At 36.4% G+C, this 24,965-nt stretch overlaps 1 protein-coding gene across 3 annotated transcripts in view; it reads right to left on the reverse strand.

Moving 5' to 3' along the window:
* The window catches only part of YLPM1 (YLP motif containing 1), a 66,858-nt gene that overhangs the window by 8,563 nt on the left and 33,330 nt on the right, over positions 1–24,965 (reverse strand). For 2 of the 3 annotated variants that reach the window (XM_082839804.1, XM_082839802.1), the window contains exons 6-18: positions 22,253–22,373; positions 16,454–16,874; positions 16,248–16,340; positions 14,892–15,087; positions 14,297–14,415; positions 13,236–13,390; positions 9,972–10,034; positions 9,568–9,687; positions 9,175–9,351; positions 9,004–9,087; positions 8,632–8,715; positions 6,044–6,124; positions 2,814–2,865 (exon numbers count right to left, since the gene is read on the reverse strand). In XM_082839804.1, coding sequence (XP_082695930.1) covers positions 2,814–2,865; positions 6,044–6,124; positions 8,632–8,715; positions 9,004–9,087; positions 9,175–9,351; positions 9,568–9,687; positions 9,972–10,034; positions 13,236–13,390; positions 14,297–14,415; positions 14,892–15,087; positions 16,248–16,340; positions 16,454–16,874; positions 22,253–22,373 — 1,766 coding nt within the window. The remainder of the gene's footprint in view (positions 1–2,813; positions 2,866–6,043; positions 6,125–8,631; positions 8,716–9,003; positions 9,088–9,174; positions 9,352–9,567; positions 9,688–9,971; positions 10,035–13,235; positions 13,391–14,296; positions 14,416–14,891; positions 15,088–16,247; positions 16,341–16,453; positions 16,875–22,252; positions 22,374–24,965) is intronic. The other variant, XM_082839803.1, reaches the window with a different exon arrangement.

A 24,965-nucleotide genomic window follows, 5' to 3' on the forward strand; every position in this document is an offset into this window, starting at 1 on the left:
CAAATAATAATTGCATTCCAACTGTGAAGAGATGAAACCGCCTGACATGTAGAAGGCCAGTACACAATAACTCATAAGCAGAGACAATGACACTGAGATGAGAAAAGCAACAGTACTCGATATGAAGAAGCCTAAATTAGGATGACAACAGTCTCAAATATTCTTTTGGTTTTTCAGTTTGAGAAACCAAAATCATGTCAGTGGAATTTAAGTAGCTTGAATGCTGAATCCCAGCATTTGATGTGGCATGTAACACCCACCCTCCTTGCATTAGGGTGCCTGTGTCCCAGCTGGAAAGGAGCCATTCAGGTGCTACTGAAGGTGGGCCACAGGCAGTCTTCAACAACTCCATGACACCCATGCCAGATGCAGCTCAGGCCAGTTCTGAATTTTTCTAAAATTACACCACTTCCAATTTAACACTCACACATAGGCTGAACTGTATACTGTACTTAATGAACACAGATCAAGACTCTACAATGAGATTTAACAGCTCTTTGAAAGATTATAGGTTAAGTATTTTCTCACTGGCAGACTCATTTGTAAATCAAAACTCCTCAGTTATAGATTCAGCTTGTCTAGCTCAATGTATGACACTGCTAAAGCTTAGTATGTTTCCACCCAGCATAATCATGTTACCAAGAGTAATTTAAGAAATGTTGGTAAAATACTCAGAAAAATAAATTGTACCTGCTAATCAAATCTACTGAATTTGCTATGATAAGGAAGGCAACATAAACAGGCTAATTCTCAAATGAAGAGCCTCATGTTTCAGGCTCTTCTTCTTTTTCTCAATTGGCTCCATGGGCCAATCTCAAAGAAGCAAGCACTTTCAGGAATGCTCACACTCCATCTGCCTTTCTCTAAAGATGATATAGCTCTCAAGATAACACAGTGGTGCAAGAGGCAAGTCATTGTACGAAACATCACTGTCACAAACAAAAACCCAACTGCAAACATGTAAGAATTTATTTCCTAGATTCATTACTAGATCTTCAGTGCCTTTAATTGAAATGGTTTATTTAACCGTTCTATTTCTGGATCACTGTCTAACATTCTGCCTTTAAAATGGACTGAATTTATATAAAATGTATTTTCTGAGAAGCAAATAGTAGGTAGGCCAGAATTTTTTCCAGAAATTGATACCAAGATTAATGTCATATTATCTTGAATAATCATCATAACTAAATTCCATTTTCCTTTCTCTTTAGAAATTAGAAAGGAAAATAGAAAGTGGACTAGCTCGGGTTAAAAAAAAAAGCATTATCCTACATAATATATTACATAAGGCCTCTAAAGATTATATGCTTAGCTAAAATATTTTACAATCCCCATGTCTCTTTAATTACCATTTCTCTTTGCCTCAAAAGATAATCACTACTTAGAGAACCAGAAAATAGGGAAATGATCTTATAGTCTTATAGGTTATTCTATAAGTACAGAACTTCAGATTTAATCTAATCTTAAAATAAACATATCTAAAGCATTATTATTAAAAAAGTAACTTGTGATTGTTATTTTCCTACATATTTAATTGCATTTAAACACTTATGAATACTTTAAAAGTTTAGGGAAGGAGATGGTTTATTATTAAGATTTCCCACAGAGGGAGGACGAATGCAAGAATATGTCAGAAACCACATTATCATTTTCACATGCCATACACTAGAAAAAAATCCTAGACTTTGCAACAAAGCACCTATCGCAACAATATGGTAATACTACAGTTTACGGAATTATCTTTTCACATAGGACCTGGTCGTCATCAATGGCTCACATGATCAGCTGGGCAAAATAAAAAGCATAGACTATGCAATTGTGTGTAAAGTGCATCCCTCTGATGTCAGAAACACAGATAATATGCCCCAAACAGTGAAGTAGCTAAATGACTCAAATTTGTTCTATAAATTTAAGATATATTTCTATGGTTACTTCAGCTTTGGAGTTCCAGTATAATTCCAGAAGGAGAAATGCAGAGACCAACAGTCATACTTCATATATTAGTAAGGTCCATCTTTTCAAAAAATCTTATACCATTATCTTAAATTATTTACTAATACATCTTAATCAACATGTTAAATGGTTCTCTTTAGGTGAGGTAAAAAAAAATTGTTCTGCAACATTATCGTGAAATATTGGGGTAAAATCCATTGGATATGTATGATTTTCTGCTTGACAAAGAACCCCATGTTAAGCAACTCCAATTTTTGATTTAGACAATAATTTTCACCAGTCTACCTTGTAATCTGGCACTAAAGACAAGCTGGAGGAAAATTTAAACGGAATCTTACAAAGCGGGCTCCTCAAAGACCTGAATTATATATCTACCTCCCCAACTCGGAAACTCTAATTTATTATACAAGGAAAATAACTGCCTTTTAATTAATTTTTAAACTTCAGTATTTATTATTATTACTACCACTATTACCCAAAGTATTCATAATCAGGTTCAACTTTGGACTGCAGTTAAATATTTTTTTAAAAAAGTAGAAACCTCACCTACACCAACATTTCTGATTAATATAAATGAATGGATTTTAGAAGTGACAGTGCTTTATTACTAAATTTATCACATATTTCCATTTACTTTAAAAACTTTAAGTGGTACCGAAGGTAGTTCTTTTAAAATACTCTTCTTTCACTCTGTCACAAGACATAAATGAAAGCCAACAAAATAGACTGAGGATGTAAGGTAGGCCAAAAATCTTCATTTAAGCAGAAACTTTGGGAAATTTGTTCTTCTTATAGCAGAAAGATCTATGACCATTACCATCAGGTATCACATATAAAAACAGGAAAAAGGAAATACCCACCTAGCTTTGCCTCAGATGTGTCCATCTCCCATTTGCTTTTCGGAATGTAACCCTAAATCGTACACAGAGAGAAGCTCGAAGGGTTAGAAAGAGACACATACATGCACATCACTTTTGAATTGGAAAAGCATTAAAACTGGGAATGGATTCAGTTTCCACTCACTATTTATAAATATATCCTGAGGGAAAACACAGTCTCATTATCTTTGAAGAAACTGAATTACCAAATTCACCAAACTTCACTGCCCAGATTTCAGAACAGTCACTTCAGAGTGGTATCATGAAGGCGCTTGGCGGCAACTACAGTTCAGGACACACAACTGTAGTCTGAACAACAGCTATATAGCCAATGCGGTAAGAATGTATGGTAGTTACTGTGCTCAATTAACATCATTCAGAGTAGCAGAGAATTTATAATACTAGCTAGGTTATTTTCTAAATACAACTGCTATTATCAAGTGATAGTAGCCATGAGGTCCAAAGAGTGTTCTTCAAGACAGTTACTTTATATTCCAGTGTACTTTTAGATACTCAAAAGAAGGGAGAGAACTTGGTATCACTGAACACAATTATGAAGTTCAACTTCATTTTAAAATGACTCAATCCATTTACCAGTTAGATCTTACAAAGACTAATTTTACTGAATCAATTTCAGAGCATTACTTTTTCATCAGTTGGAAACTAGATTATTATTTCTGATGTCTTTTAAAAAATTACATCTTTCTATTATATGAAAACCCAGAAATCTCCACAGGTAACTTATATCTTATTTAATAAAATAACTGGGTGGTTTATTTCAAACGAAGTCCTACATAAGATTTTCAAATTTCACAGTGTACCTATTTAGCTATGTAGTAAGCCTTTCAGTTTATTCACCTAGCAAGTGTATGCTTTTTCCACATAATTCACTGATTCCCCCTTTCCTTCATTTGGACTCTGTTCTCTATTAGGTCTTAACATACAGAACTTTAATATTAGGTTAGGACTTATTATATAGGACAGATTCATCAAAGGTGTCAGCATCTTCTTTTAAGAATCCATATATCTTTCTACTATTGGGAATGTTCAAGTTCATAGAATAGACTGACACACAGGTAAAGTTGGAAAGTATGTTGAACATTTCATGACAATAGCTTCTGTGTAAGAGTGTACTAGAGTATCATCATTCTTCCAGGAAATCTACACGTTTTATACATTTCTAGTCTTTAAGCCAGACTAATAATTCAATTTCAACTAATTAGGCAGTATTTCAGATTATAAATTATACCATCCTTTCCAAATACATGTTTAGAACAAACCAAGACAAAGGCTGAAATGATGGTGCTAAAAGTTTAGTACTGATGGAATTTGTACAGTTGTATCTCAAAAACTCATCTGAAAACCTTAAACATCACTAGAATAATATATTTATAAATTCTGAGTCAGATCTATGAGGTTCACTGAAGCACTAAAGAAGACAAAATATCATACCAATGATCCCCCCAAAGGAGTCTCTTAACCAAGAAAAGTTTGGATTTCACCCAGCTATAGTAATCAGTACAGAGTAGAAAATGTAAAGTTCAGTGAAAGTTCCATTAAAATGGTCTGAATGACACAGGACTTGCTCTTAACCCCTTCCAAGGGTCAATTCTCCAAGAATCTTTTACTCTTGGAATAGAACCCAATAGTAGAAGATCTCGATTCTGCATTTTGAAAAAAGGTTAAGAGAAGGTTTATAACATAAAGATAAGCAAAATGAGTACATTAATTTCCCCCTGCTGGAACCATCTTTTTCTTCCTTAAAACTTAAAATCATTTTCTCACTGTTTGAAATATTAGGCGACTTGGAAATAAAAGAGATAGTTCAGCAGGGTAGAGTTCTGAGGCTTCATTGCCATGTTTCTGATGAAAAAATATAGTATTACAGTGTGTTTCACTTTTAAAAATAATAGTACATTCAATTAAAAGTTCCAAGTTTTGACCTACACCTAAGCAAGTCAGATGTTATGAACCATATGCTGAACTGAAATCTCCACAAAAGGAAGACAGAGCTTCAGAAAGCTAACATTAGAGACTTCTCACATGATCAATTGCTAGTACACACGCTGCAAGTAGCTAAACTGGTCATTAGCCATATTCCAGGACAGCGTGGACCTTTAAGTGAATTTTCTGCCTACGTCTTAGATCATGTATGTCAAAATACAACCTAATTAATAAAAATACTTTGTTTAAAGAAAAAAAAACATAGGAGACTCAAATGCCATTAACTTTAAAGCTTATTTTTTAATCCACATATGAAATCTAGGAATGTAGAGGTTGACACCATCTCTATGCAAACACACAGTTTCTATTCAGAGTCCTCTATAACACACATGGGTTGATGGGACCACTCCTTAGAGAGAATGTATTCTCTAGGGGTTAGGAATCAGGGTTCTCGCTTTGCACATTTTCAGAAGAATATGAAAAGCAGCTTTAGCAAGGGCTGAAGTATTAAATAAAACAAATAATATTTTGAATTTAAAAAGCAACACTATTCCAAGGCACTGCTAATCTCTGTACCCCATTAGCAAACACTGAAAATAACGTAAGTCTATAGGTCGCATATTCTTGAATGACAGGGTAAAGGCAGACATCACTACAGAGGTGTGATCAAAAGCATTTACAGTAGGTACACGGGATCTTTGAATTCGCACTACGTAAGCCTTTAATCAGCCTAAGCAAAATGCATTGCCTACACAGTCAAATCATTTTCCCCATCACTTAATAGGATAAAATGCGGAAGAACAAATCCAGCAGTCAGTGGCAACCCTCTGCCTCCTCATTCAATAAGTTCTTCTGCCTCAGTTTATAGAAAATCAATTTTGAGCTCTTATAGCGAAGAAGAGACAATTATGCATACATTGGGTAGGCTGTACCACGTATCTGCTGGAATGTAAGAATACCCTTTCAAATGTAATCGATTTTCTTAAAAAGTGTATTCCCCTAGAGCCACCCACAAATAGATGAGTGAGTACAAGGGTAAGTTTCTTAGCATACTAAAAATTTTCTTGTAACAACACAGTAGAGGGTTCTTTTCCTTTGGTCAGGGGAAAAACAAAAAGTATCCAAAAGTCTCCTTGAAGATGATTATGGGAACTTTTACCATTAAGGTGCAATATCAACAATAGTCATCTGATCACAGAGCTGAATTTAAACCCTTAAGAATTTTAATAAAGAGACACTTTGTTCAAAGTGGTTGTTCTGTCTCCTACCAGTTCGCTTTCCTCTTCCTCTGCATCTTTCTTTTCATCCTTCTGTTCTTCAATATTTGCATCAAAATCTTCCATCTCCACCTACAATACCGCAATAATCACACACAAAAAGCCTGAGTTAACATCTAGGAAAATGTTGAGTCACTCACTGAGATATGAAATGCGCACAGTTGCCCAGAGCAAGACACACAGACTTGCTGTTACATGCTAAGTAATTTCTAACACCCTAAACTTTGAAACAGAACTGACAGACAAGATGATATTCCTGCTTTTCATTTTCCTGGGATATTCATCTTTGTAATTCTCTATGAAGTTGAGTATAATGATCTAAATTGATGGTTATCTGTTTTGAATGACAATGGATTACTAGGATTTCTTTTTAAAACCTTTAGCAAGTATTTTTTCAATCAAGTAAAACAGGTATGATTCAAATTTCAAAATGTAAGAAAGGGTATAGTGAAAAGTCAGATGATAATAGCTTGGCCCAGAATAGTAGCAATACAAATAGAGAGTAGATAAATCAGAGAAGTATTTATAAGGTAAAACTGACAAAACTTGTAGACTGACTGCATGGTGGAGGGGTAGAATCAAACACTGGTACAAGGGGAAAGTAAAGTCAAAGATAATGGAGAGTAGAGAGTCAGGTTTTCAGCAACCAAGTGGACTGATGGATCTAATTACTAAAATAGAGAATGTGAGAAGAGGAACAGGTTTGGATGAATTACATATTGAATAGGTTGAGTCTGAGGTGTACTAAGATAATACATATTTTTTGGTAGAGAATTTGGAAAATAATGGTAGAATTATAAAAATCACCCACAACCCCTCCACACAGATATAATTACTGTTAAGATATTGATGAAATTCATTCCAGCCTTTACAATTTAATATTAAGGGCATAGAAGTGGCAATCCAAGGTACCAAAAAGCCTGATTATCGATACAGAATGTGCAGATTGAATATAGAGCCTAGGATAGAGCCCTAAAGAACTCCAGCATTTAAGGACTGGGTAGCAAGAGAAGCCAGCAAAGGAGACTGAAAAGGGATGGCCAGAGATGCAAGAGGAAAACCAGGAGAAGGTAGACTCACAGAAGCCAAGAGAAAAATGGTTTCAAGAAGGTGGACATGGTCAACCATGTCATATGTGGCTGCAAAATTAAGCAAGAGAAGTGAGAATTGTCCATTGCCATGGAAATCTTTGGTGAGAGAGTCTCTAGAGAATGGCTGGGGCAGAAGCCAGAGGAAATGGGATGAGGAGTGGCATGGGAGGTAAAAACACATAAAAATACAGTGACAACATTGAGTACAGATAACTCTCATTCACAGGAAGAGGTCAAATGAAACAAGTATATAACTGATTAAAAGAGAAAAATCTCTCCTTTTCCATAATAAAGATTTATTTATTTCAAACTAGTAATTGATTTAGACAAGAATTCGCAATCTGTGAAAATCTGTCGGAGAACAGGATATTAACAGTATCAAAGTATCTCCCTACAGATTACTTATTAGAAAGAGAAAAATGCAGAAAAATTTGAAGGATATCACCTGAACCAAGTGATCAACACTTAAATCACCAATAATGAAATAAGACGACATCATATGACCCCTGATATGATGCAGTGAGAACACAATGTCACTTATGTAGCATTCCTGCTAATGTTTAACCTAAAGCTAATCATGACAAACCCAAATTGAGGGGCATTCTACAAAACAGCTAAGTGGCCTATACTCTTCAAAAATTTTTTGTCTTTCATGACAATGACATAGCTGAGAAACCATTTTTTGTATTAAAGGACTGGATCCTGGATTTTAAGAAATTCTTATAAAGCACAGTATGGGAACAACTGGTGAAATATGAATATGGACTGTATATGAAAGAATTCAGGAAATTTATATTACCTAATATAGTATCTTATCAATGTTAAATTTCTTATATTTGATAATTGAGTCTTCTAGTTTTGTAAGAGAATGCCCTTGTTCTTGGGAGATATCTACTGAAATATTTAGGGCTAAAGGGTTTATGAGGTCTGCTTTTTAACTCTCAAATGGTTCCACAGTAAGAGGAATAGTAGTAGTACTAGTAGCAGTAGCAGTAGTAACAAGAAGAGGAAGAAGAAATCTAAATAGAGAAAAATGAGACAAAATATTAACAACTGGTGGATCTCAATGAAAGTCATGCAGGTGTTCTTATATTGGGTTGCCCAGAACGTTTGTTAGGGTTTTCCATTATGGAAAAACCCAAACGAACATTCTGGCCAACGCAATACTATACGTGCCATTTTCTGTCATTTAAATTTTTTTCAAAATAAAAAAAGGCGGAAAGGGGGCTTCCCTGGTGGCGCAGTAGTTGAGAGTCCGCCTGCCGATGAAGGGGACACGGGTTCGTGCCCCGGTCCGGGAAGATCCCACATGCCGCGGAGCGGCTGGGCCCGTGAGCCATGGCCACTGAGCCTGCGCGTCCGGAGCCTGTGCTCCGCAACGGGAGAGGCCACAACAGTGAGAGGCCCGCGTACCGCAAAAAAAAAAAAAAAAAAAAAGGCGGAAAAAGGGGTCGCTTTTGCACTGCTTTTGAGCCGAAGGACGCTCACCTCTTCAATAGCAGCATCTTGCAGCAAAGAACGAATGTCCAGACGCATCATATGACGAGGCGCCGTTTCCCAGTGATCGGCCATCTAATTGAGAGATTCAGGAGGTCACGTTATCTCTGGAAACTACTCAAAGAAAGACCAAGAGAATATCCAAGACAAATTTAACTAATACTGTGAAGTCTAACAGGCTAGTTCCAGGAAGAGCTAGGACACCTCGTACCCTTAGATACAAAGGGTAAGAAACATTTACTGAAGCAGGTAGAAAATATATTTTGAAAGTAAAGGGGATAAATAAGAATTTCCAGACAACAGTGATGAAACAGGCAAAATGAAGTTTAGAATATTATGCCCTCTGTGCTTCAAAAAAATCACCTTATTTATTTCTTTAAGCTTTCTTCCATGAATATTCCTCTTGCTACAAGTCTGGTTATCTGCACTCATTTCAGCCAAATACACCTAAGAAAGAATGAATAATGATTAGGCAAACAAATGCAGCACTTACATGATAACATAAAGTACTCTAAAGTTCTTTTAAATCTATACCTCAAATCCCTTGGTTTTTGCTGCACTCCAAAACTGGTCAAAATGTCTAACTCTGTCATTGATGGCATCCAGGATGATGAAGGGGAAAAAGCCATCATCCAGAGTCTTTTTGAAAGTTTTGAACATGCTGGTGCGGTAGGTTTCCTCCATCTCAGCTTCATATTCATATTCCATTACCTAAGATCCCCCCAAAGAGACATGGAGTTAGCAAAAGCAAAGAATCATCTTAAATCTCTTCCCTCGTTAGCATTTGGATACAGACAACTTTCTAGTCTTTCCTTCATACCTGAGTACTAAAGTTTGTGTTCAAAAAAACCACATTTCTCTCTGAACATGTTTTCCTTTCAATGCTATTTATGAATCAGGATGTAATCTGAGAGGAATATACCATACCTTTTTTTTCACTTTCTTTCCAGAATCTGGATCTTTTTCTTCTTTTTCCACTTCAGCGATGAAGTAATCATCCAGGCTTAGAACTCTGGGTGCAGGTCCTCCAAATTCTACCTCCTTATCCTGAGAATCATATATCCAAGAAAGTTAAAGAGAATTTACGGAATAAGTTAATAAATGTGCACAAAGTTTTTCCTGTGGCTAAATACCATGCAATCTTCTTGTAGTTTCAAATCAAGCAGGGGCAAAGTATCTGCCTACACAGATCAAAATTTATGATATAGCATCTACCAGATGGGCCAACTAGAATGGATCAAATGGGAAATAGCTGTATCAATATCATATAACTTGCTAAGAAGGCAAGTGGCTAACAAAAGCAACCGATTCTTTCACTTTCCCATACTCACTCGAATAAGTTTCGCAACATGTGTCTTTCCACTGCCAGGCAATCCTCTCATTATAACAACAATCTGAAACACAACGAAAAAAACAAAATCACCCAGGGAAGATTTTATTTCACAGTGAGATCTTAGAGTTAACAATGACCTATCATTCTCCAGGACAGACCATATGATAGGCCATGAAACAAACCTTAATACATTTGAGAGCATAGGAATAATACAAAGCATGTCTCTGACCACAATGGAGTAAAATTAAAAATTTGGGAAATTCACAAGTATGTAGAAAGTAAACACCATACTCCTAAATAACCAGTGGGTCAAAGAAGAAGTCAAAAGAAAAATCAGAAAATACTTTGAGATAAACAAAAATGAAGACACAACATAAGACAGTGGAAGAACAAACTAAACCGAAAGCAAGCAGAAGGAAGGAAATAGTAATATTAGACCAGAAGTTAATAAAATAGAGAACCGAAAAACAAAGAAAAATCAATGGAACCAAAAGCTAGCTCTTTGAAAAGAGCAACAAAATTGACAAACCTTTAGCTAGACTAAGAAAAAAGAGAGAAAATTCGAATTACTAGAATCAGAAAAAAAGGGGGGACATGACTGCCAACGTTACAGAAATTTTAAAAGGGTTATAAAGGAATACTATGAACAACTGTATACCAACAAATTAGATAAATGAAATGGACAAATTCCTAGAAAGACACAGCCTACTGAAACTGACTCAAGAAGAAATAGATAACCTGAATAGACCTATGACAAGTGAAGAGATTTAATTAGTAGTCAAAAAACTGCCAAAAAAGAAAAGCCCAGGCCCAGATGGCTTCTTCACCGAATCCTAACAAACCTTCAAAGAAGAATACCAACTCTTCACAAACTCGTCCAAAAAACAGAAGAGGAAGGAACAATTCCCAACTTATTTTATGAGGCCAGCATTTCAAATCAAGCATATAATCTGATACCAAACCAGACAAAGACATCACAAGAAAATTACAGATATCTCTTAGGATTATGGATACAAAAATTTTCAACAAAATACTACCATATTGAATCTAGCAACATATAAAAAGAAGTACACAACATGACCAAGTAGGGTTTACCCCAGAGATTCAAATTAATATCTGAAAATAAGTTAATGTAATACATTGTATCAATACAATAAAAAACAAAAAAATCTCAACGCAGAAAAAGCATTTAACAAAATCCAACATCCTTTCATGATAAAAACATTCAACAGGGGCTTCCCTGGTGGCGCAATGGTTGAGAGTCCGCCTGCCGATGCAGGGGACGCGGGTTCGTGCCCCGGTCTGGAGGATCCCACATGCCGCGGAGCGACTGGGCCCGTGCGCCATGGCCGCTGAGCCTGCGCGTCCAGAGCCTGTGCTCCGCAACGGGAGAGGCCACAATGGTGAGAGGCCCACGTACCGCAGAAAAAAAAAAAAAAAACATTCAACAAACTAGGAATGGAAGGGAACCTCCTGAACTTGATAAAGGACATCTAATGAAAACCCACAACTAACATAGTACTTAATGGTGAAAGACTGAAAGTTTTCTTTCTAAGATCAGGAATAAAACAAGGATGTCCACTCTCACCACATCTATTCAACACTGTACTGGAGGTCTAGCCAGAGCAATGAGGCAAAAAAAAAGAAAAAAGGCATACACATTGTAAAGTAAGAAGTAACACCATCTCCATCTGCAGGTTACATGATCTTATAGATAGGAAAAACCCTAAGGAATCCACGAGAAATCTATTGAACCAATACATGAGTTCAGCAATGTTGAAGGATATACAATCAATATGAAAAAATCAATTGTATTTCAATACAACTGAACAATCCAAGAATGGAATTAAGCCATCTATATCTTCCTTTTTTTTTTTTTGGCAGCACAGTGTGGCTTCCGGGATCTCAGTTCCCCGACAAGGGATTGAACTCGGGCCACAGCAGTCAAAGCACAGAATCCCAACCACTAGACCACCAGGGAACCTAAGCCATCTATATCAATAATAACATTACACATGAATGGATTTAAACAATCCAATTAAAAAGCAAAAATTATCAGACCACATAAAAAAACATGATCCAACTATATGCTGTCTATAGGAAACATACTTTATTTGTGTTACTGAAAGACACAAATAGATTGAAATTAAAAGGATGGAAAATGATATATCAACAGCCACAGGAAAGCTGGAGTAACTATACTAATAATAGATGAAACAGACTTTAAAACAGTGACATACATACATATACAGAGTCAAACTTCTAATGGAAATCTCCCGTTTTATTTAAACGGAACCATTTTATTTAAATGGAATCTAATTATTTTGCAATATAAGATAAATTTAAGAATGTATACATATGGAGGAAAATAGGTCTAAACTAATCAAGTCTCCTAATTCTCCCTCTTTTAGTTCCACATACCATAAAACCAAATCCTCTTTTCCCTTCTACAAATTGCAATTAATTGAGTTCTTATGAATTATTTTCTAAAATTTTCAACATTTTTTTCTGTCAAGCAATTAAGCTCTAATTTCTTAGATTCTATAGGGTAGGCAGTTTATGAGATTTTATGATTTTTTGGAGATGCCTTTAATCTGATATTAATACTATGTCACAAGTGGAAACAACCTAAATGTCCATCAACAGATGAATGGATAAAGAAGATGTGGTACATATACACAATGGAATACTACTCAGCCATAAAAAGAATGAAATAATGCCATTTGCAGCAACATGGATGGACCTAGAGATTATCACACTAAGTGAAGTAAGTCAGAAAGAGAAAGACAAATACCATGATATCACTTATATGTGGAATCTAAAGTATGGCACAAATGAACTTAACTACGACACAGAAACAGACTCACAGACACAGAGAACAGATTTGTGGTTGCCAAGGGGGAGGGTGGGGGGGGATGGACTGGGAGTTTGGGATTAGCACATGCAAATTATTATATACAGAATGGATAAACAACAAGGTCCTACTGTATAGCACAGGGAACTATATATATTCAATATCCTGTGATTAAACCAAAATGAAAAAGAATGTATATATCTGTGTAGCTGAATCACTTTGCTATATAGTAGAAATTAACACAACATTGCAAATCAACTATACTTTAATAAAATAAAATAAAATTTTCTTAAAAATTAAAAAAAATACTACGTAACTGAAAAGTACAGAAATTCTGTTCAGGATACTAAAAAGATTTCTTATCAGCTTCTAATTTGCAAGAAAGCTAGTCATTTACGTAGGACTTACTCTCTCAGGTCTGCTCTCTCGGCCAGGTGGTTTCAAAATATCATCCACATTCTTAGATTCAGGTTTCTTCTCAACCCGCGGAGCTGGAGGTGGCTGGTGGCTTAGTGAAGGAGCTGGCAGGGGCATTCGCTCCTCTGGGTAAGTTCTTCGTTCTCCTAGGATTCCAGCAGTTGAACAAATTACTATTTATACAGTAATTATTTAAAATTTTAACTCTCTCCACTCCTCCTAAGGTAATATAACTTATGGTGATTCGGGGGCTACTTTTATCCTTAATTAGAGATAGTTTAAGATAATGTAAATTTATTGAAATCAAGAAAATGAGAAGATTTAGGTATGATTTCAGGCAAAAAGAATGTTCTGAAAAATACTGAATTCATCCTTGTTTGTATTAAACTTAGGAAAAAAGTTAACAGAACACAGAAGAGTAACATGTACTCCTGAATAGTCCTGAGTGTGATTTATAGTCCGTCTGTATGTAACTTCTGCTTTACAATATTGAGAACAAGTCATCAGCTTAGGAAAGCTTGTTTGTATAAGTAGGTGTGAATTTCTAGTTTAAGTGTAATTTAGAACAGTGAAAAACTAAAAGCAACCTAAATGTCCAAAAATAAGAGTCATATATCTCATCCACTTGATGGACTATCATAGAGCCATTAATATAATAGGTTTATGTATGGAAAAATGTATATAGTACACAATATCAATGGGAACAAGCACAACAAAGAAACTGTATTTATACTTTGATTACAACTTCATTAAAATGTGTGTGAAGAGAGAATGACAGGAAATATACAAAATTACAATAGTTGTAGTATGGTAGGTGGTGGGATTATAAGCGATTTTGTTTCTAGCTTCCAAAATTTCTTTAAAAATGTAAAAAAAGCAATTTACATTTTATTTCATCAATTACATGGCTATTTTTGGTGATAACGTTGTCACCTCTGAGAAATCTGTGAGTGTATTTTACTCTGAAAGTTTAAATCCATAACTACAATGGAAAGCATCTCACGTTGCTTTCAGTTCTCAGCATCTTTATAGTTAACAAGGCACTAATCTACCTCCAAACATGGACGGTCCTTCATAGGCTGGTCGGTCAGACTTCCGATCATAGGATGGCCTATCAAATCCCCCTCTTCTGGATGAGGAATGGTCTTTTTTGTCTCGATATGACTGAGTCCTAGAAGGTTTAACAGGAAGTGCTTTGGTAAATGAAAAACATATGGAGGTCTCTTATAATGCAACACCATTATCTGCCCAATTTTTTCTATGGGTACTTATTATACATAGTCAATACTTATATTTTCATTTTGCTTTCCCATTTAGATCTGCCGTGCATACACACATCCACAGAACTCACAAATTGCAAAAATAAATTGTTTGCCTATTAATTAAGCAATGACTACAACTTTGTCAACAATACTCTTTCCTTTCCTTTCTGGCTATCTCCAGCTCCCATTTAACTCTCTGGAATTCAAGCTCACAAAACTCAACCACCTAGTTTCCTGAAAACTGGTACTCTTCCCTCTCCAGATTACACACACATGCATGAGAAAAATACATCATTTACTAAAGTTCCTTTAACTACACTGACATTTGCTGAACTTAAGTATATGGTAAGTTGCACACCTGGCAAAGATATTGCTCATAGCATACCTATCATCTCGAGGTCGGCGTTCTCTGTCAAATCGATCCCGGTCATAGTCAATAACACCCCGATCCCGGTCTCGATCTCTATGTGTCTCCCGATCCCTTTTGAAATCTCGATGATCTGCCATGACATTACTTTGACGATCAAAATAAGGCTCACGATCTCTGTCTCTATCATAACGATCTCGTTGGCCTACATGCTCTATAAAAACAATATAAAATAAGAACTATATCCCTTTTTTCTGAAATAAAAGCAGAAATGTACAAATCTAAATTTAGAACTAGCATAAACTGTTGCCCTAAATTCAACTTGTAAATAAATCTTTTAGCTATATTAAAGGGAGGCCCACATGCTAAGAGGCCTTCTGTGAGCTGGCCCCTGCCTAACCCTGGTTCCCTCTCTGATCTCACCTCCTACTACCTTCCCCATCTCTTTGTGATGCAACCACACTTTCCCGTTCCTGAGACCTACCACCTGCTGTTCCCTCTGACTGGGACCGTCGGTTTGCAGATGCTTCATGGTTGACTCCTTGTCATTCAGCTCTCAGCTTCACTGTCATAGGGGCCTCCTCTGACCACTCTGTCTAAATTAACCACCTTCACTATCCATCACATCAAATGTTTCATTGTCTTTATAATACATTCAAAGGTCTGAAACGATCTTGTTCATTTATTCTTTTTGTTTGTTTTCCCATTAGAATGTAATTTCACAAGCACAGAAACTTTTTTCTCTTGTTGAATTCCCAGTGTCTAGAACAGGGATTAGCAAACTTTTTCTGTAAAGGGACAGACGGTAAATGTTTTATAGGACATACAGTCTTTGTCGCAACTACCCCAGCTCTGGTTTGTCAGCATAAAAGCAGCTGTAAACAATAGCTAATGGGAGTGTGTCTATGTTCCATTAAAACTTTATTTCTGGGAATTCCCTGGTGGCACAGTGGTTAAGAATCTCCCCACCAATGCAGGGGACACGGGTTCGAGCCCTGGTCCGGGATGATCCCACATGCCGCACAGCAACTAAGCCTGTGCACCACAACTACTGAGCCTGTGCTCTAGAGCTCATGAGCTACAACTACTGAGCCTGCGTGCCACAGCTACTGAAGCCCGTGTGACTAGAGCCTGTGCTCCGCAACAAGAGAAGCCAATGCAGTAAGAAGCCCGCGCACCACAACGAAGAGTAGCCCCTGTTCGCCACAACTAGAGAAAGCCCACACACAGCAATGAAGACACAATGCAGCCAAAAATAAATAAATAAATTTAAAAAAAAAAAAAGGGAGGCCCAGATAACCTTACCAAAAGGGAAATCATATAATAATTGGGTCCTAAAAGGTTTAAAAATACTGATCTCTCTGGGACTCCTACCTGTTTCAAAAGTTGATCTTTCAGGTAGTGGATCTGGACGCAGAGTTATTCTTTCTCCATAGGGTATCTGCTCAACTTTATTAGTGGATATGTCTGGTAAACAAAATCAGGGATAAAAACACTGTAAGAGTGAAGCTTAAGGAAGCCAAAGCTGAAGCTAACAATTCCTTTAGAATCCCAAATACAAATTTGCCACTTTCACTCACCTCGGCCATGGCCATAATCGACAGTCTGCTGCACTGGTGGTGGTTTGGACATTGGTGGCATACCCATAGGCACCGGGCCAGGAGGAGGGATGGAAGGGTGAACAGGTGGGGGTGGTAACACTGGAGCAGATGGAATCGTTGCAGCTTCAGGTTTAAATTCCGAATTCAGTCCTTGTTCATCATTTGTATCCCAGAGGCCATAGAAAGAATCTTCATCCCAGCGTTCTTGTTCCATAGCTGAAGTCTGTGGCTTTATCACTGGAGGAGGAGGTGGCGGCGGAGGAGGAGGGGGTGGCGGTGGCGGTATTGGGATAGGCGGCCTGGTCACAGGAACAGATGATCTTGCTGGTGGAGCAGAGGGTCTTACAATTGAACCTGGTGGTTTACCCATAGGAGGGGGTGGTCTATAGGATCCTGGAGGCTGGAGAACAGAGTAAATGGCTTAACGAATGAGCATACCATCATGTTTTCACATATCAGTAGAAATTAAAATCTGGTTCTCAATCCACAGAAGAAAAATTTGATATATTGAACTTACTCAAAATTCAAAACTTTTTGTACTTTAAAATACACCATTAGGGAGAAAATATGTGCATATCACCTATCTGATAATGGACTTGTATTCAGAATATAAAAATCTCTTATAAGACAAATAGTCAAAAAAATATGGGCAAAAGATTTGCATATATTTTTCCGAAGAAGATATATGAATAGCCAATAAGCCCATGAAAATATACTCGACATCATTAGTCATGAGGGAAATGAAAATTAAAACCACAATGAGGTACCATTTCATATCCAGTAGAATGGCTATAATTGATAAAATAGACAATAACAAATGATGGCAAGGATGTAGAGAAACACAAAGACTCTTAGACTGCTAGTAAGAATGTAAAATTTCCACTTTGGGAAATGGTCTAACAATTTGTCAAAAAGTTAAACCTCAATTTACCAAATAATTCAGCAGTTCCATTCCTAGGTCTCTAACCAAGAAAAACATGCCCCCCCAAAGACCTGCACACAAATATTCGCAACAGCATTATTCGATAACCCAAGTGTCCATCAACTGGTGAATGGACAAACAAAATATGGTATAGCCATACAATAGATTGTTACTTAGCAATAAAAAGAAATGAAGTACTGATTCACGCTATAACATGGATGAACCTTGAAAATATTATGCTAAGTGAAAGAAGCCAGACACAAAAGACCACATATTGTATGATTCCACTTAAATTAAATGCCCAAAAAGGCAAATCTATAGGGACAGAAAGTAGATTAGCTGTTGCCTGGGACTTGGGTAGGAATGAGGATTAACTGCAAATTGGCACAAGGGATCTTACTGGGGTGATGAAAATGTTCTACAACTGGATTATGGTGATGGTTGGACAACTCAGTAAATTTACTAAAAATCACTGAATTACAAACTGAAAATGGGCAAATTAGATTATGTAAATTATACCTCAATTAGGTTGGTTTAAAAAAGGAAAAAAAAAAAAAGCCCTCAACACTATCACCTCCTCTTCCCTGCAATGAACCTGCAATGAACCACCCTCTTTTTCTTCTCCTTCCAGAAAAATTAGGGTGCTAGCCAATTTGAAACAAGTATCCCAGGCCCACCTCAAACCTACTGAATTTCTGTGAGTGAGGTTCTGGCATTAGTTTAAAATAAACAAAACTTCTGTAATTCTGATGTTCACCACCTGGTTAAGAATCTCTGCTATAAACTATCTCCCCACTATGGTAACCTATCTCTTCCACAAAAATAGTGAATTTCCAGTGAGAGAAACAAACTCTAGCTAGCTCCCTCACTTCTACCTAATTGTCTGACTGACAATAGTAGTTTGTGGCAAGGCTGGTACCAACACACAACATCAGAACCGGGAAACAACAAAACAAAGAAACCAAATGGGACATTTAGTAATCTCTCTGACAGCCACCAAATGTCAACAGGAATGTATATTAAGGAAACAGTAGAATCTCTTGGCAGATAGGTTCTATTTACTTAATACTGAAACCCAATCGTTAAATTTTATTTTAATCTTTGCAATCAGAGATAATTTTAATCTCTGATTCGAACACTCTTTACCCATTTCTCTTAGTTCTATGTTTCTGGTTTGTTCTATTGACAGACAAATTGACAGCTGCTTTAGACCTTGGAAAGCCAACAATACACATTACTTATATATTTATTTATACACAGGCTGCGTGTTAAACTTTTTCAGTAACAAAATTACATTGTGGCTAATACGTAAGAAATATTATTTAACAAGAGGCCACTATAGGCTGGAGTTAAAGACAAATGACTATTAGGTAAATGATGTAAGGTAAACTGTAGGTTATGGCACTTTAAACTTTATTAAGGGAATGCCCATACATGACAAAGCTACTGCATCTGGAGCACAGCTAATCAGACATGCTTTAAATGTCATAAGAATTCTGGACTGTGTCTACAAATAAAAAGTGTTTTCTTCATATTACATAGTGAAAGCAATATATACATTTGTGAAAAACAGAACACCTCCTACAGTATTTACATGAGAAAGGATTAATATCTGTACCATACTAAGGATAACATAAATTAGTAAGAAAAACCTTAAGAGTCAAATAGATAAAATAGAATTTTTATAAGAAATGTAATTAACAATTATCAGAAAATATTCATGTTCACTAATTATCAAAACTACCAAACATTTTATTATTTTTTTTAATATTTATTTGGCCGCACCAGGTCTTAGTTGCGGCACGCAGGATCTTCGTTGCTGTGTGCGGGATCTTTAGTTGCAGCATGAGGGATCTAGTTCCCTAACCAAGGATCAAACCTGGGCCCCCTGCATTGGGAGTGCAGAGTCTTAACCACTGGACCACCAGGGAAGCCCCACTACCAAACATTTTAAAACATTTTATTAAAATATTATATCTTCCAAAAATATTAAGTAGCTGATGCTTGCAAGGCTATAGTATAGTTGTTATATAACTATTTTAGAGAGCTGTTGGCTATATTATAGGAATCATTAAAAATGTCCTCGTTCTTTAACTAAAGTATACCACTATAGGACTTTAAAAGTACTTTTAAGAAGTTATCTAAAACAAGAATTTGAAGCATAATGGGTAGTGGTTTGTAGAAAATAAAGAATGCAGATGTAAGCTTTTATCTATAGAATGGGTAAACAACAAGGTCCTACTATATAGCACAAAGAACTGCATTCAATATCCTGGGATAAACCACAATGGAAAAGAATATTCAAAATGTGTATATATGTATAACTGAATCACTTTGCTGTACAGCAGAAATTAACACAACATTGTAAACCAACTATACTTCAATAAAAAATATTAAAACTAAAAAAAAATAAGAATTTGATACAAAGACATTTATTAACATTGTATTAATAAAAGATTAGAAACAAAGGTTTAACTTTGTTAAATGGAATAGTTTTAATAAATTGTGCATCAAAAATATAAAGCTTGTAGCAATATGTTAAAATGTTTATGATTGATTTATCAAGTGAATAAAGCAGAAATATGGATCTATAATCTACAGCTTCTACTATTTGCTAAGAGAGTCAAAGATAAAAGATGTAGTTCCTATCCTTATGAAGGACAGGCAAGATAAGAGAGGAGGCAAGACAAGACAGAAGGCAAGACAGACAAGAAGACAGACAATCCAAATACAGTATGATAAGGGTTCTGACAGAGGCCCATAAGATGTTACAGGCGTACATGCAAGGGCAATTGTCTTACACAAGTGGAAGAGAAGATACAGAGATGAGTTCTAAAAAATAAACAATTAACTAGTTGGAGGAGAGGATAGGAAGAGAAAAAAAAAGAAACTCTAGGTTTAGAGAACAACATGCATATGCAAAGGCATGAAGTAAGAGCCAGTCACACTCATAGAGTTGTCAGAAGCTCCATGTGGAGGGAAAGTAAAGAGAGGGAGTAGCAAGTAATGGTAAGCAGAGCTTGGGCCAGCTCAGGAAGAACATAAAAGGCCAGGCAAAAGAATCTAGATTTTATCCTGAAATGAACACAAGAATACTGAAGCGTTCTAAAGCCAAGGTACAACATGGTAAGATTTATGTTTTAAAATGTCCATTTTGGAGACTTCCCTGGTGGTGCAGTGGTTAAAAATCCACCTGCCAATGCAGGGGACGTGGGTTCAACCCCTGGTCTGGGAAGATCCCACATGCCACGGAGCAACTAAGTCCATGAGCCACAACTACTGAGCCTGTGCCCTAGGGCCCATGTGCCCTAGGACCCGACGCCACAGCTACTGAGCCCACATGTCACAACTACTGAAGCCCACGTACCGCAACTACTGAGCCCACGTGCTGCAACTACTGAAGCCTGCATGACTACAGCCTGTGTTCCGCAACAGGAGAAGCCACCGCAGTGAGAAGCCCGTGCACCGCAACGAAGAGTAGCCCCCACTCGCCACAACTAGAAAAAGCCCGTGCACAGCAACGAAGACCCAATGCAGGCAAAAAAAAAAAAAAAAAAAGAAAAAGACATAAAATGTCTATTTTGGCCAGTAGTCACATCAGTGCTGCCTAAAGTAGAGTGTAGGGTAGTCCTAACTACAAAGTGGCATGAGAGAACTTTTGGGGGCAATGGAAATTTTTTTTATCTTTTGGTATACATTTGTCGAAACTCAAACTGTGGGCTTAAAACATATGTAAATTATAACTCAAAATTTGATTCAAAAAATATTTTAAAAATAATCACTCTGGAAGCAGAATGAAGAATGGATCAGAGGCGAATGAGATGGAGAGAGATGAATTAGGATGTTTCTGAAATAATCTAGGCAAGAACTGACAAAGGCTAGAACTGAGGTTGTAGGGAAGTGGAGGATAGAATACTTGAACAATATTAAAAAGATAGTAAAATTAATCAACAGAATGACTGAACACAGAAGGTTAGAACAGAGAAAAGAGTTAGGGCTGGCTTCAGGTTTCAAGTTCAGGTGACTAGGTGATAATGAGGAGAAAGAACAAGTTTTCATGGAGGATGGTAATGAGCTCCATTTTAAATATGTTGAGTTTGGCAGGAGACACACCCAGAGAGAAACCCTGTAGGCAGATGGATGCATACACAGGCCAAGAGATATGATCTGGGGAGTCAACATCATGGTGGTTGCTGACATCAACAATTACATCCGAGTGTTGTGTGTTAGATTAGGATGGAAGGGAACATTGAGAAATGAAGAGTTAATCTGATGAAATGGTTCAGCAGTGTTTTTTTCTCTCTCTCACTTATATTTGCATGATAACGTTTTTAAAGCCCATCACTGGCTTAAAGGTAAAACGACAACAGCAACAACAAGGGGAGAGCTTAATCACACAAGTCTTTAACGTAGCTTCACTGCCTGAACTGGGGCATGATGTTCAACCCCTTCCCTAGCTAAAGGCTAGTAGCCTGAAGAGGCAGGGAGACTACGAAGCTCACATGAGCAGGGCTCACAGGGAGTCCCTACACTGTCCAAATGGAAAACAGGACTATTTGAACAAAAAGGATTACCAGGAAAATTCTACAATTTTGTGAACACAAAGCCATATATATAGTTCAGGTGTACTTGGTGTACTTATCAAACCCTGGGGGAAAAAGCATTTCTGTCACACTTTTGACCATACTCATAATATTTTCAAAGGTCCATTACCATTAGCTTTTTACTTTTCCAAAATTTACATTTTTTATAGAGGAAATTTATACTTATTGTAATACAAAAAAAAAAAAATCAGATGACATAGAAACATACAAAGTAAGAACCATTTCATTTTCTGGGCACATATTTTTCCATACCGGATACATTCCAGGTCTTGAAGATGTATTCTGCAATCTCGAATCCTGGGGTGGTAGATGGTCAGGCATCTGTGGCTCAGATCCATAGTCTTTCATCTTTTGAAGCTGTTCTTTCTGTTCTCTGTAAACAAATAAAATTGCCATTGTACATAAGGCATGTGTTCTCCATTCCTAAATAACTATAATTAATATTGAAGAACAAAAAAGGAAACTAAAACCTTTTTTCAAACCCTCTACAGTGCCCATAAAACATCTCCAGGGTAATACTCTCTTGCCTTTATGAGCTAACTGATCAGTCATCTACGACCTATAAAATAATGATAAATTATTGAACATCTTCAAGGACCGATTCTAGAACCTGCCTCTTTAGTCTATTTTAATATCTCACCTACTTGTCATGTTTTTCTTTCATCCAACAAAAATCTCTCTTGCTATTTTTTTTGTTCAATAGTCTTTAGATAAGAGGTTGCAAAATGGTGGCCATGGGCCAAATATCAATGTATTTGGATATATATGAATATATAAAAAGGTTTTTTGAAATTTAGCTTCCATATTAGTTTTAAAATCTGAGCTAGCTGCCATTACTTACAAAGCAAAATAATATATTTTTCCATATAAATTCAAATTTTAAAGAGATCTGCAGACACTGGGCCTACATTCCCACATGCCAACAATCAGCTCAGTGGAGTAGTGGCTGACCGCTTTAGATGAAGCAGTTTGCCACAGTCCTCACCAAACCCAGCAGAGTTACACTGGCCCGCTTTCACTCGTTTTAGTTACCTGTCTGGTTCTTGTGGGCATTTTAGTTTACAGCCCCTGCTGCATACAGTGAGAACAGTTGTCAGTCTAAACCTTTAAAAACAACACTTCATACTCCTAAAGAGTAATTATGTTAACTCTTCCAGTTTTTCTTTAAATCACTGGTCAAATTCCCTTCACTTTTCCTTACAATGCCAACAGTAAACACATACAACATCTACCACAACCTCTTCAGACCTTTTCCAATTTTCTCCCTACCATTTTGTAAAGTGTAATGACCCAAATGGACACAAAGTAAGGGTCAAGTATAAAAAAAGATTATTTTCTGCCTCATGAAAATCATACTATGACTTTCCCAATACAACGTGACTGACTTGTATTCAACTATGACCACTCTTACCCATCACTTCATATATTTTGTTTTATTATGTGGCCTAGAAAGAGCTTTAAAAAAAGGATGATGAGGCACCTTGTATCCAGCATTTCTATACAAAGCAATAACGGGTGAAAAGGAGATTTCAAAAAGGAAAGGAAAGAAACCTTGGCAGCTTAGTAACACCAATCAGCTTGGTGTTCTCCATAAACAACATAGATTTTAGAGACTGGGTTCAAATTCTAGGTTTACCAATTCCGGTAGCCAAGTGGTACTCTCTGAGCCTTAGTGTCTTTGGTGAAGTGGGAATACTACTGCTTATCTTTGCAGGCCTTTGAGATAGGGATTTGAGACAGGAGGATTGAGATAATACATGCTAAATTATCAGCACAGTGCCAGCACACAGTAGGTGTTAAATTAAAGGTGTCCATAATTTAAAAGTGAACAGAGAATAGCTAAATGTTCTATAGCATACTTTCCACATTTACTACTTTCTTCAGGAGTAATCTGGAAAAGTCAAATCTCTTAAGAGTGTATCTTCTATAGACCACAGAAATCTGTTTTGTTTCCTGAGGCACCTGATCTTTCATCTTTACTTACAGGTATTTTTCCTCATTATACTTTTTTAGTCATAAAGCTTCAGTTATAATTTCAATCAGCATAATCCACAAATGTAGACCAGAATTGAAAAATGAAAAAAAACCAATACATTGGAATATATCAAAAACTAACCATTAAAAAACAAACAAACAAACAACTAACCATTAATTTATTTTCACAAAACACTGCTAATTCCTAAGAAATTACTCAAAAAGTAATTTCGCATTGCAATCTGTCAGTGACTCCTAAATTCTCATCTCAGGATATAGTTGGTATAAGGATTACATGAATTAATACATACAAAGCACTTAGTACAGTTCCTGGTACATAGTAAGTGTGCAATAAATGTTAGCTTTTATTATTACTGCCACTAATGGGAAGCATTATGTAGATACCTATAGATAGTTGGGTGATTGTAAATCAAGAAATCCAAATTCTATTCTCCATCTCACAAAGAAAATATTTGATTATGTAGAAACAAGTAACATCCTCAAGTAGAGATACCTGCTTCTAGTTATAATGAAAGATAAAACATCCCAAAAAGAAAGAATCAATAGTTAGATCAATCTGAGGCTGCTTCCAGGTAAACCATTCTTAGCTTCAACAGAGAAAAATATAAATCCTTCCAGCGCTTTCCAAAGTTATACCAAAGATTAGTGAATATGAAGTCTATCAGATCTAATACCAAAGAGCAAACTGCCTCAGGGGAAAAAGGGGATTTTACGTATGAGCTCTGTGAAATCCAGAGCACTGGAAAGTTGAAGTTTGAACTTGAAACAATCACAGGCATGGCACGTCGGCAACATAGCTACAAAAGTCAAGAATGGCTATCAAATTTTCATATTTCAGGACATACGTTTATAATTAATACAGTTCCTAAATATCCATCCTACCCTAAAACAGCACTCAGTGACTAGAAATTAAAATTAAAATCATGTGGTAATAAGAACTTGAAAAAAAATGATTCCATTCAAATATAAC

The sequence above is a fragment of the Leucopleurus acutus genome, assembly GCF_964270905.1.
Source record: "Leucopleurus acutus genome assembly, chromosome: 1".
NCBI classification, from domain to species: domain Eukaryota; kingdom Metazoa; phylum Chordata; class Mammalia; order Artiodactyla; family Delphinidae; genus Leucopleurus; species Leucopleurus acutus.